Here is a 13,016-nt window from a genome sequence, read left to right as displayed (position 1 = left end):
TGGATCCTCAGATGACACACATCAAGAAGAAGTGTGGTGCAAGTGTTTTAATAGAGTTACAGGTGGCTGAGCAGCAAAAGCATATGAAGTCTCAGGAAGCAAAAGATCCTATTTTTATGGAAATGTCCTCAGCATTACTGGGTAAAATCTGGCAATCTCAGCTACGAGATTCAAGACACTTTTTCCTATTGCACATTCTGTCTTGAAATATAGTGTGAAAACTTCAAAGAGCAAAAGGAATGCAACAAGACCCGTCAAGATTTGTCATACACTGGTTGATCACACTTGTAGCAGTTTAATCCCACACAACAACTAAGTACCATGCAGCTGCTTGCTTACACCTCTCCTCCCCTCAGTGGGATGAAGAGGAAAATCAGAAAAAGGTAAACCCCATGGATTGAGATAATAGTTTAATAATTTAAATAAAGTAAATGATCATAAACAAGCTCCTGTGGCACATCAGGGCTTGCCCCTTGCAACAGGCTCCTAGGGACCACTTCCCAGGACCGAAAAACTAATTGCTTGCACTTATTGAAAAGCAGGGTCTCAATCAGCTGGCATTGATGAGGAGGGGAATCTGAACCTATTGTCTGATTAGGTGTGTATTTTTTTCCTATCTGCAACCACCTTTTAAATTCTACAAACACTATACACATAGGAAAAAAACCAAAAGAAATGCTGTCTGCTGTCTAACGCTACAAATCTATTCTTAGACCCAAACTATGGCAAATCTGTTAAGAAACTGCTTTAGAACAAGATTCTTGGTGCTGCTACAATTGGCTTTACTACTTGTAACCAGAAGCAGAGCAGAAAAGATTTGGCTTGCTCAGTCAGTCTAGAATGGGATATGATCTTTCACTATTATTTTTCACAAAGATTTTATAATCCTTCCCCCCTACTTCTATAGATTGAAAGGAATTTTCAGGGACCCAAAGATTCAGATGGAATTTATTATAGAAACCTAGGAGTAGCAAATTATATATATATATATAAATATAATATACTCAAAATGTAAGATCTAATTTTTCCTTATTCTATACCCAAATAAAATTACTTTGAATAAATATCAGGTTAAGTTGTTGCCATTCTGTAATAAAGTGAGAGTTTGAAGATTGCTTTGTTTTGGTTTGGTTTTAAATATGCATGCCTTTTTGTAGTGGAGAAGTGCATACAGTACCTGTTGTTATTCTTATGTGGTTCTTTAAAAGTTTTCATAAAGACAACAGGTTACCAGTGAAATATAATATCAGCTCATCAGGTTCCGCAGGTGCTCTTCTGCAAAGCTATGAAATAACAGTTCATCCCCTTCTCGGAGAAACCTAATACAAAATTTTCACATACAATCATCTTAAGGTCTTCCCTCCTCCCCCTCCAGCTTCATATCCCACCCAACCCTTCAATTTAAGAAGATTTTTTTTTAAAGAAAAGAAAAAGAAAAAGAAAAGAAAACCAGCTTATAAAACAGCAAAGAAAATAAAGTTATTTTAATATATATAGAAAGAGAACAAAATGAAACTTGAGGGAAAACTTACTGGCGTTACAGTTTATCCTGATACAGTCTAGATGGGGAAAAATAAATGAAAGATGAAATTGCATCCTTCAAGGTAACAGCTGCAGACATCCAAAAACAATCAGTCCACCCTTCCGGGGACAGACACACGCAAAGAGATGTGGCCATTTTATACTTATATACAGTCTGTACAAGTTCAGGAGTAGGTGTATATGTACGGTATATTCTATGTAAATATCTGTTACATAAATATATATATATAGACATATATATATACATATGTATAGAGAAATATACCAATATACATATATATCCACATGTTGACTCAGAAAGTTCTTGCCTTTTTATAGAAACCTACACATCTAAGAGTATCTTCCACTCCAGACCATGTACTGATGTGAATTACAATAAAAAAATTTATAATTAAGGCATTAAAATCTCCCTCAAAACACAAGTCATACTCCAGTGTCATTTTGCTTTTTAGAAACCTTTAGCAATTTCTCTAAGAAGCTTGAAGCTCAAAATCAACCTTTACACTTGGTTTCTTTTGAATTAATTCGTATTGTTATTGCATAAATACACCATCTGTCAACACAGAATACCTGTAAAATCAGCCTATGAGATTTGTTGGTGCAATATTTAACCCTTTCCAGCTCTCCCAAAGACAGACCCTCTTCTCATTCCCCCAGTGGCCAGCCCAGAAGACTTTTTATGTGCACAGACACATTTGACACTGTCCGCTCAGGTGAGGAAAGGGTTAATATACTGCCCAGTTGTGTCCTATCATAAAATGGCCACTTGCAAACAGCTAACCGCACGAACGCCCAGCCCAGATTTCAGCTAGTTCTGGAGGTTGGCAATACTTTTTTTTGGGCTTGGCAGGGAGAACAGGGATTTCTTCCAAAGGTCCCCAGCCCTGCCAGTTCCTCAGAGCCCAATCTCGTCTTGCTGTCTGAACGCTAAGACTGAATGGAGTGTTTGTAACGTTCAGGGAGAAGATGAAATGGGCAGTGAAGTGGCAGATCTGGGAACCTTTGCTGGCCCTGCTTCATTCAGAGGTTACAGGTAAGGAAGGGATAAAGAGAGGTACATGGAAAGAAAAATAGAGTTATGCTTGTAGAATCTAAGAAATGGTAATTGAAGAGAAAGCAAGCTGAGGTAGGAAGAGCCTGAGCTAGAGGGCTTCTGAGCATTGCTTCTCTCATTTAACACACTAATGCTCAGCATATCTCAGGTTATGATCCAGAAGAGGATCTTTCATTTATAAATGCCTACTTACTTGTGAACAACCATTGCTGTGGTGTCTAATGTGGGCAAGAGCTATTGTATCAGTGCTACTACATATCTTGGTATGCTGACCTTCTCTCATGAAGCCAAGGCCATGAATAATAGCACCATGCTAGTGGGCACTCTATCTGGACAAGTAATGCTTTAACCAGCAGAAATGGTCATATTTATTAAAGAGATATGGCCCAGAAAGGGAGATTATACAGAATGGCAGAGAAATATAATGCAGTTTGCTTCTTAACTGGACCAATTTTACATTTACTTTTACAAATGTAGGAAAACTATTTCAGCAGCTGACACTGAATGCAGTTCCTAAAAAATAAAGTAGGGGAAAGAATAAGAGTCTATAAATAATAAATAAAGAGCTGTAATGAGCACTGTAATGACTGGGACACACCACCAATCAGGAGTAACATAGCCAGAGAGAGTCTGTTTTCAAGTAGAACTTCTCCTAAGAAAATCTGGGTTTGGTTTTGTGCGATTAGGTTTGTCATGTGTCGTCAACCGCAACAGAAAAGTGGGAGCAAACAGCCCTGGAGCAATTGCTACGATCACCATACAGTGGTGGCTATATCCCTTAGAGGAGTTGGGTGGGGTAAGGGGAGTTCTATAGTACATGCAGGGGAGCTTTCTTCTATGACCTGATGGAGACTGACAGCAAGAGAGACTCCCAAGTCTCATTTCAAGCAAGTGAGGTCAAGAGAGTTGCTACAGCTGGAACAACATGGGAATTTTTTACGGGCTAAAGAGTGTGCTGGAAAGGGAAACATGGCTGGTCCACAGCAACATTCATCCAAGTTAGAGGCTAAAACCATTGCTGTGTTATTGATGTCTGCAGAGAAGTTTTGCCTTTTTTTTTTTTTTTTTTTGGCAGCAATACCAAAATGTCCTGGGTCTTACCCACAGGCTCAGTCACTATTCCAGGTGAAAGGATAGATGTTTCAAACTGAAAACTAGTGTAGCCTTTATCCTGACTGCAAGACTTCTATTTCAAATGATTAAAGACCAGGCCACTGAGGCGACTGCCCTGACAACTACACAGTGCTATTATATCTCCAGAATGTGAGCAGGAAGGCTCTCCAATGCCATGCAATCGGGTGCCAGGCAGAAATGCTCAGGTGCACTCCAAAGGAACCAGCTCCTGAACGAGATTTAATGCAGCTGGGTCAGTGGGGATCCTGCATGGCAGGTAAGAGAGTGCATCTGCTTGCACTGCTACAACAGCATTACCATACCCTCCACACTACCATCAAAGAACACGCACAGGGTTTTTGTTCATTTCCTTAATTCTGAGTCTTGCCCAAAGCAACTCAGAAATTTCCCACCATTAATACATGAAGCTGTTCTCTCCCTCTTAAATCAGTTTTTAAAAGGGAGGAAAACACCTATTTTCCTCTAAACTAGTACAGTGGTACAAATCCAAAACAGAGGAGATTTTTCCTGGCAGTAAGGGTGCAGGTTTACTTCGGTCTTTGTGCCTAAAACAGCAGCATCTGGTTAATTCCAGAATAATTAAAAAAAAAAATGCTTGGGATTCCTCCTGTACAGTACTAGGACTTCTGGTAATCATCATCTAGGGCACTCAGCCCTCTTATCAGTTTCCAATGATGAGGTAAGTTTTGAAGAGGAGTATGTCTAAACAGCTGCAAATCCAGTCATTTATCAGTTCAGCAACTGGATGAGGACAGCAGTGAAGTGAAAACAGTCTGTAACTGCATGGGGAATAGGAAGCTGGGAAGACCTTCTGCAGTTACTTTCATTGTTTTTCTGATGTAAACCAGAAACTCCTAACTTAGTGCTCAGATGGAGCATTTTCCAGAGCATATCACCTGGAAACTGAGCCAAAGACCCTCTCCTTGCAAAAAGTTAAATAGTTCCACTGCAATTAGCTAACACTAATTGATTGTTTGAATGGAAGTATCTTTAGGAGTAAACAGAAGTATCTGCGACTTAGGCCTGTGTTTCTTACCATTTATATCTTTTTGTCTGAAAATAGTGATATTTATTTGACATTGCTAAGGCTCCAGGCCATTTTATCCTTGAATCAGGAAAGAAAGTCACCTCTGTTGTGTGAGGACAAAATGTTTGTTCCTTTGGATAAGCAGCCATAAGGGGCTATGGAAGAGTACTTTAAGGCAAGAATAGAACAAAAGAGATAATCGGGGCCCAACTGTTTCTAGACTCACTCTAGGTTATCTCCTGTGGGGAAACCAGATAAAGTCCCATGCACATTCTTACCCCATGTTACATTGAGGTTTCTTGCCTCTCTTCTACTTGCACTATTTGTATGGAGAAATTACAAAAATACTTTTCATTTTGGAGGGGCAAAGGTGTCTCTGACACCCTTGAGGATATATATTAGGAAAAGGTAGGCGAGAGGGATGATTACACTTCCTTACATCAGAGGAAGCAGGAAGTATTTATCCTAGTCACCAGTGACCTGAAGATGTGTCAGGGTAGGAAGAAAAAAAACTGAAATATTCTTAAATAAAAGTCAGTATAACACTAACCCTCCAACTTATCAGTGGGAGGAAAAATGTGAAGGTGGATTTCCCTATCAGACCAGCCATTTCTTTCTCTTTCTGTACATCATCTCAGCATCAGAAATTATTCCCAAGCATGTTCCAAGCCATGATTTACTTAATTTCTCTCTCTCTCCTTCCACTCCATGCCCATTTCTTCAAAGTCCTTCTCAGCAGAAGTGAGATATATATCACATTTGGATTTCTATTCTTCACACAACAAACACTCAAACTACTGAGAGACATGCTGTCAACATGCAGATTTGCAGTGCCTTGGGCACTCACACTGGAAAGGTATGAAACAACTTCCTTGCCCTCTTCCTCAGAGAATTATTCCTTACTGCTCTTCCTTTGCCTCCCACCTTCCTCAGCAAGCACCCAGCTGCCCATGCCCACCCATGCCTGCTGGACTATCTCTCTCTCCCCTGTTTGGTTTGGACACTGAGTGTTGAGGGGGTGAGTGGGATATGCCAGCCCCTGCAGGCTGCTCCGTATGCTCTGTTCTCAGGGCTGTTTGCTGTGCGGGCCGCAGGCTTCAGGCCTTTGAAGGGTCGAATACCATCTTTTGATTTACCATGGCTGATGGGGTATGGGAAAGCTTTACAACTGAAATACACAGAAGAGTTTTAAAAAAAAAAAGAAGAAAAGAAATAAAAAAACCAACGTAGGAATACCTTAATAAACATATAAATGATAATAAGTAATCAAATGGAATAGATCAAAGAAGAGAAGAGACAGCTCTTAGTAATAGTATTAAATGACTTATAAGAAAACCACAATTAAATAACTCACCACTCAAAACAGTCTTTGTTTACACATATTTATCTTGGGTTAGATGCTCAGGGGATGCTGACACCGAGCATACTCAGGTCTTCAAAGGCGGTGCTGATGACTGTTTCTCATTGGTAACAGGAGTTTGGCAAGGTCAGATAAAGATTTGGTTCTTGTTTGTGACATTTGGGCAATGAATAGTCTCCTTACAGAGTTAGACATGACTTAGAGTAAACAACTGGAAATGAATGGCTCTGGTAAGGTTATTCCTCCTCAAATTCTGTTTCTTCAGCAGCAAAGTACTGTGCTGTTTTGATAGAAGGAAAGTCCTGTTTCAAGGAAATTATCTCACAGCTTTATAAATCTGAAGAGAGGAGAGGTGGAGCTCAATCTGGGTTCCAACAGTCTAAACTACCCTTTTGCTGAGTGCTCACTTCTAGGAGAGTGCTCACAGGTTTCCCCTGATGCACTCTGTAGTCAACGTTGGGGAAAAGTCAACCTCCCAAAAGTTTCCAGCTGAAAAGTTAGCAAATCTGACATACACATTGTTTCAGTCCCTGCAACTACACAAAAATAGCCTTCAGTTGACACAGGAGTTTGTTTACAGATTTTGTCCCTGCATTAAACTGTCAACAACACATCTCTTTCCAAATATGTGTAGACCATCTGTCAAATCTTTAGCTACATCTTTTAGATGCCAGACAGTAAGAGTTGAACAGTCCACCTCTAGGCTAGGTGACTGGGGTCTGGCATCAGAGACCCCAGTGAGTGGTAGAAGTGACCAGTGCCAACCAGGCAAACAATGTTGACAGGCCCTGAGGCAAAATATTGTCTGCCAGCATGATATACTGAAATCTGGAAAGGAAAGAGTAAACTGTAAAAAAATGATAAGTATTCAGGGTAATCTAAATCTACCCTCCTCATACTCACACAGGATCTACCTCTAGGAGGCCCTAAACATCCAAAATTCCCCTTAGTCTCATTCATTCTTAAGATGAATAAATAACAGAATCAAATAAGCGGTATCTTCTTCAGGAGAAAAAGTGATAATTTTGTGATGAAGTCTGGCAGTTTTCAAGCTGTAGTACTTATCATGTGGGAGTATCAAAGGTGATAAAAGCAGCTCTTATTAAAATACTAGCACATCCCTTGCAAGTTGCAAAGAATTCTCTTTTAAGCAAAGAGAGAAACTAAGGCATAAAAGTAAAAGAACTGGCTCTGGGTTACAAGAGGATAGTGTAGAGCTAAGCAGATACTCAGCTCCCCATCACTTCCCCAACAGAAGCAGGCCACTACCAATCTTTCAGCAACTAATTTTATTTTCTGAGAAAAAAATAGCTAGCAATAATTTTCAAGAAAGGAAACAGTGGTGAAAAAATAATCTTATTTTTTCTTTATTATTAGCAGCAACTGATTAGATGAGAAGAAAATGCAGACACACATATAGATACAAACACGCTCTGGAGCTCTCTTTGCACATGTAAGAATGTTACATTCTTATGAGCTGTTCTCCAGGCACACCATGTGAATCTGTGAAATTTTCCTCCATTTAAAGTTAATATAGGCTGAAATGGCTATCATCAGAGTGCTGTTTCTCTTTATTTGAGAAGTTACTGTCATAGCTGAAGTTCATCTATTCCATTTGTCCTCTAGGCCACTCTGGATAGCACAGCAAGTGCTTTTATATTAGCTAAACACTCAATATTGCTTTACATTTCTTTGGTCAAGCTAAGCAGAGCAAATATGCAATTATTTTTTTTTTACTAAAAATGAAGAGTTTCTACAGACCTTTAGATAGACCTTTCTATAGACCTTGGCTTTTAAGAGATATGAACTTGTTTGATGCATCTTCTTCTCTTACTTTCTTATTCCAAAAGCAAATATTAATGGTCTGGCTTGCAATTTCAAAGCCAAAAAAAAGACACCAGATGAAATTTTAAAAAACAAGCTAGTTCCAGAGGATAACTGCTGGACAACATACTCTACAAAACCACTACATGGTTTTCTCCTGATAACACTACAGCAGGGCTTTGAAGACCCTGATACCATCAGGTAAAAAAATGCAGAAGTTTGTTCCAGTGGGGCTTAGAATTTTGAAAACTGATACAAGCTTTCACAGACCATACACACATCTTCATATAGAATACCCTACACATTAGGTACCTCTAACATTACACACTGTCATGTTAGTTTTGTCTCTGAGTCAGAACCTCTTTTTAGTTATATTGCTGAATACACATGAAGTAACAAGTTGCATCACTGAAAAGTGAAAGAAAGCTTCAAGTCATGTATTTACATTATTTAAAGAGGCTATTTTTCATTCAGTAGAATACTTAAAGACTGTCAAGAAAATGAATTGAGGCTAATCTAATAGCACATTCACTCCCAATTGTTTTTTCATTGTTGTTATTGTAGGACTTGTTTCCAATTGTCTTTTTTAATTATTTTCTGGGAAAGCGTAACTCTGAGGAGACAGAACAGAATTCTTTGGGATGAGGGAATGCATTTTTATTATTGTTACCTTCTTTTTAATAAAGACACAATAAAAAAACCAAAACAGGTTTTTATACTGATATGTAAAATATGCCAAGCTGTATCAAATGCTGTCAAATTATGTAAAGGGTAGGGGATCCACAGGACTTCTGCTTCCCACCATATCCATTTTGCTTCCTTTCCATGTTCACCTATGACTGTTTTGAGTGATGCTGGATGAATGAGGGATGTAACTGATCAAAAGATGGACCAAGCAGCATGTCTCACACAGAGCTCACCAGTCCCAGATCAAGAAAGGAAACTTAAAAACTTTAAGACTTAAAAAACCAACACTGTCCATAACGAAGAACTGACAGCAAATCTTCATGCAGCAATGCAGAAGAGAATTTCTTTCCGCAAGATTACATAATTAAGAAGGTCTCAGCAGTTATTTTAGAAATCAATCCAATCCAATCAAACCAACAGAAATTAAATAAAATTATTTTAAAAAACCACTAATCACAAGCCCAAACTAATAATGAAGAGGGCAACAGAAGGTTTTTATACGATACCTAAATTGACCATAAGTTTGACACGGCCTCCGTCCAGCTCCAGGCGCAGAGTGTCAGCAGAGTCTCGTGAGGTGGTTGCCATCAACAGCCCATAAGCACGTTGGGACATGAAACGAAAGGACACATCTTCTGCTTCTGTGTGCATAACCATAGGCATGATGATCTTCATGTACATGCTGCCATCATAGCTCAGTATAGAGGCCTCTGCAAGGAATCAGCAAACAATTGCAAAAAATGAAAAGAAGTTACACCTCTGTGTGACCTTCACACCTGAAGAACCTTGACATCTATCACAGAGCGCTGTGTCTACAGAAATCATACCACTTGCCACAGAAAGATACGTAACTGGGGAAAAATGCAACAACTGTTTAACTGCATCCAGAAACCTTACATGGCAAGCATGAGCAGAAACAAAGATACTGGAGTCAGCAGTACCCATGGACACATAATGCCCAAGGACAAGCATGTTAGCACAGGGCCCTTTTGTGATTATGAGCTAGCAAAGCCTCTGTTTTTCACATCTTCCAAAAAATGCAATCTCCTTCAGTGTTCTGAAGTCCAGCCTTCCACAGGACTAATTGTAATGACTAGAGTTCCGATTTCTGGTACTCTTACTATTGAGAGAGGAATTTAATTTCATTGCTACCACTTTAAAGAAAAACAACTGTATAAAGTGACTTTCCTAGCAGGTCTTTTCTACATCAGATTTGTTCTGTTTTGTGATTTTATATTTTTCCACTCTTTACTAACAAGCAACATTAGTAGAGCTCTGCTGACACAACTGATACAAATGGAGAAAGGAACAAACCAAACACCACTGCAAGTTTAAGTGTCATTCAAACACAAACCTAGGAGATGGAGGCCCAATGACAGCCAGGAGGAGGAACAAAAAAAAAACCACCAAAAAACAAACAACAAAACAGTCAAGAAAGAAATTACATTTTTCTATCATCTCTGAGGATGTCAGAGAAAATGAGAAGTTCAGCTGAGGGAAGGAGTTATAATACTTAGCATTCTCTATTTGTTCAGAGTCTTGCTTGCAGAAAGTGATATTCTCCTCTAAGGAGGGCAGAATTAAAGTCTTGTGACAGAACTGCAGCAAGCACTGCAGCATGGCAATCATTGTTTCAATCCGGGAGTATGCTGAGAAGCATTTTTACCTCCAAAATTTACAAATCTACATAAATATATTAATATATGAATCAGAGCATTCCTTTTCACCACAGCCAACCCCTACCAAAGGCAGGGTTGTAGAGATTGCTCTGTGCAGGGGTTCTACCACAAACCTACATGTAAAAATCCCAGAGGTTTTGAAAAAAATAGACCAGTTAGCTCCCTAAGCACCTGGAAGGATTGCTCCATAAAGCACTTTTACCAGTGTCTCATCCAGCTCAGTTCAGCTAAAGTTTTTTCAAATGATTGACTGGGATTCTCATCACACACACTTGAGAAAGCTAACAACCCATCTAATTGAAACAATTGCAACAACATGTATTGGAATCCAGATATTCTCTTTATGTTTCACTCCTTTGTCCCATATTTCCCAGCTGATAGGAGCAGAACTTCTAGCAGGAAACAGTAAGCTTGGCAGAGCCAAACCTTACACCTTCTCAATGTTTTAATGTTAGATGCTAGAGTAGGGTAGATGGATGAGAAACTGAGGAACAGCCAAATGTCCATGCTGTAAAAGATCCATAGTTGGCTCCACAATGGCCAGTAACAGAATTGCAATGCAATAAATATGCAAATGAGGTGATAAATAAAGACATAAATATCAATCTGATAAAGTGACATAGGAGATGTTTATATGGTTCCAAAACATTTGGAGGAGATTACTATGGTTGTGCTGGTGCAGCGACCCACCGCACTAACATTTGGTATGCAGAACCTCCCCAGTCACAGGACTTACAAACACATTAGGAAGAAAACGTTTCTGGAAGCATCATTAAGATGTCTGTGAACAGCATCCATATTCACCAGTTTTCCCAGCTGCACTCCCCACACACTGTCATGGTCTGTACACAGAAAGCTCTCTATGCACATCACCCACTCAGCCATTACATACACCTTCTGGGTACCAGCTGTCAGTGCTGCCCTGGGGACTCACATCTTCATTCGGCCAAGAAACCTTTTTCAAGGTGGGAGAATAGTTTCTTCTTTTCAAAGTGCAATTCTCTTCCCCCTCACGTCTGCACCTCTTACTTGCCACCCACAACTGCAAGCTGGAACTAAATGTACTGTATATTATACATACATTCAAAGGCAATGCCTATGTACACACAAACCTTCCTTGCTCTCTTTCCTCTCTCTGTGCAGATTGTATTAGAAAATGCAGTCAAGCATGAAATGGCTCTTTTGACGCCTTCAGCTCAGATGTGCCTTGCATGAAACAGTTGCTTGCCCTAGCACATAAATAGCTGAGAGGAGGGATATCAGGACTATGAGTGGGAGTAGCTGACACAAGTGTCCCAGCTCTGCTCCTTTCTTCTCCACACTGTCATGCATTAGGTGCTTTGAAAACATGAGTTTTTCTGTGGACTTCAGAACAAACCAAAAGCATGGTAATAATGACACTCTTCCCTTCAATATGAATTTGTGTCCTTCAGCTTCACTGATCCCGTTGTCAAATAATTACTGTCCTTAGACAAGAGACCCCAACCCTCAGTATTATACTTATGTAAGGAGGACCTGAAGAACACTCAGAATTGCTGAAGTTGACACAAAAGTCTGGAGAGTGTTTTAGCTGACATTCCACAGTAGCCTAAATCATGTATTACTGTCCTCTGGCCAGTCTGCTACAAATAAGGGGCAATGAAACCTCGTAACAATAAGCAGATAAAATTTAATGTTCCATTCTTGTTTGTGCTTCATGCTGACCTCAGCCTGGCCCAGCTCAGCCCAGCTATGCACTTGACATATTTAAAAAATAACAAGATTTCATTCTCACTTTGCAAGTCTTCGTTATCTGGAGTATCTGGGAGCCTTTCCAGCACACCTCCTTGCAAGCAGACCATTCCCTCCAGCTACAGAAACACCCCTTCAGAGGAGGGTAGCAGTCATACACATAAAACCTATGTTCTTGTCCTGACAGTCAGTCCTCAAAGGTTGAGGATGGCGTGTTACAGCTGAGCAACACATACAGCAAATCTGCTCAGGGCTGAATGTAACCTGGCAGCAAGTACATGACCTCAACCTCCCAGGCACCTGTGCTGGAGACTTCTGCCTGAATACAGGCAGGCATCCACTCCATTGTCCTTAGCCATCTGCAGCAATGGAACTGTAATGCTTTGTTCAGCACCATAAATACAGGCAGCAACACAGTTATCTAAGTTTAAAATACATGCACATTTCTTCCACCCTTCTACTTTTCGGGTTGCTCTTATATTTGGTGTCTCACACAGACATGCACAGGAGCAATATGTGAAACTATGTTTGAGACCCCCACAGATTTGTAGAGACAAAAAGATCATGTGACATTCATTTCTGATCCCAATGCCAGAAGCTTTGTTGCCTTAGTTTGGAGATGGTAAGTGGAAGAAACCAGGTGCTGTTTCAAAACTGCCCTGACATAATGCCAGAAATCTCTGAAAATCAATATGTTATTAGGAGCGATTAGCTTCCCAGTCTTGTGCTCTCTGACCCTGCCAGTTTTAATTTTACACTTAGCATCCAAAGGAGCAATTCACTGCTGCTTCCCCACAAGGCTCTGCATAAACCTCCTGGGGAGATGGAACAGGTGTATTCTTAGCATACAGAGAGAAAAATATTCAAGACCTCTTCATGCTTTTTCATCCGCTTTCTAACTTCTCTCTTGTATTTATCTCCATTCTTTGTTTCTTTCCTTTCTTCTCTGTTTTATTTTTTCTGTAGTCTCCTGTTCTT

General features: G+C 39.8%; 1 protein-coding gene across 23 annotated transcripts in view; it reads right to left on the bottom strand.

The window, feature by feature from the left end:
- NRXN3 (neurexin 3) overlaps nt 1–13,016 on the bottom strand; it is a 935,277-nt gene that overhangs the window by 634,262 nt on the left and 287,999 nt on the right. For 16 of the 23 annotated variants that reach the window (XM_018082450.2, XM_018082461.3, XM_018082475.2 and 13 more), the window contains 2 exons: nt 9,135–9,338; nt 1,533–1,559 (listed from right to left, as the gene is read on the bottom strand). In XM_018082450.2, the coding sequence (XP_017937939.1) occupies nt 1,533–1,559; nt 9,135–9,338 (231 nt within the window). The remainder of the gene's footprint in view (nt 1–1,532; nt 1,560–9,134; nt 9,339–13,016) is intronic. The other 7 variants (XM_018082473.2, XM_018082457.2, XM_018082474.2 and 4 more) reach the window with 1 other exon arrangement.

The sequence above is a fragment of the Manacus vitellinus genome, unplaced genomic scaffold, assembly GCF_001715985.3.
Source record: "Manacus vitellinus isolate BGI_N305 unplaced genomic scaffold, ASM171598v3 scaffold_6_pilon, whole genome shotgun sequence".
Lineage (NCBI taxonomy): Eukaryota > Metazoa > Chordata > Aves > Passeriformes > Pipridae > Manacus > Manacus vitellinus.
This window is presented reverse-complemented; position numbering and strand designations above follow the sequence as displayed.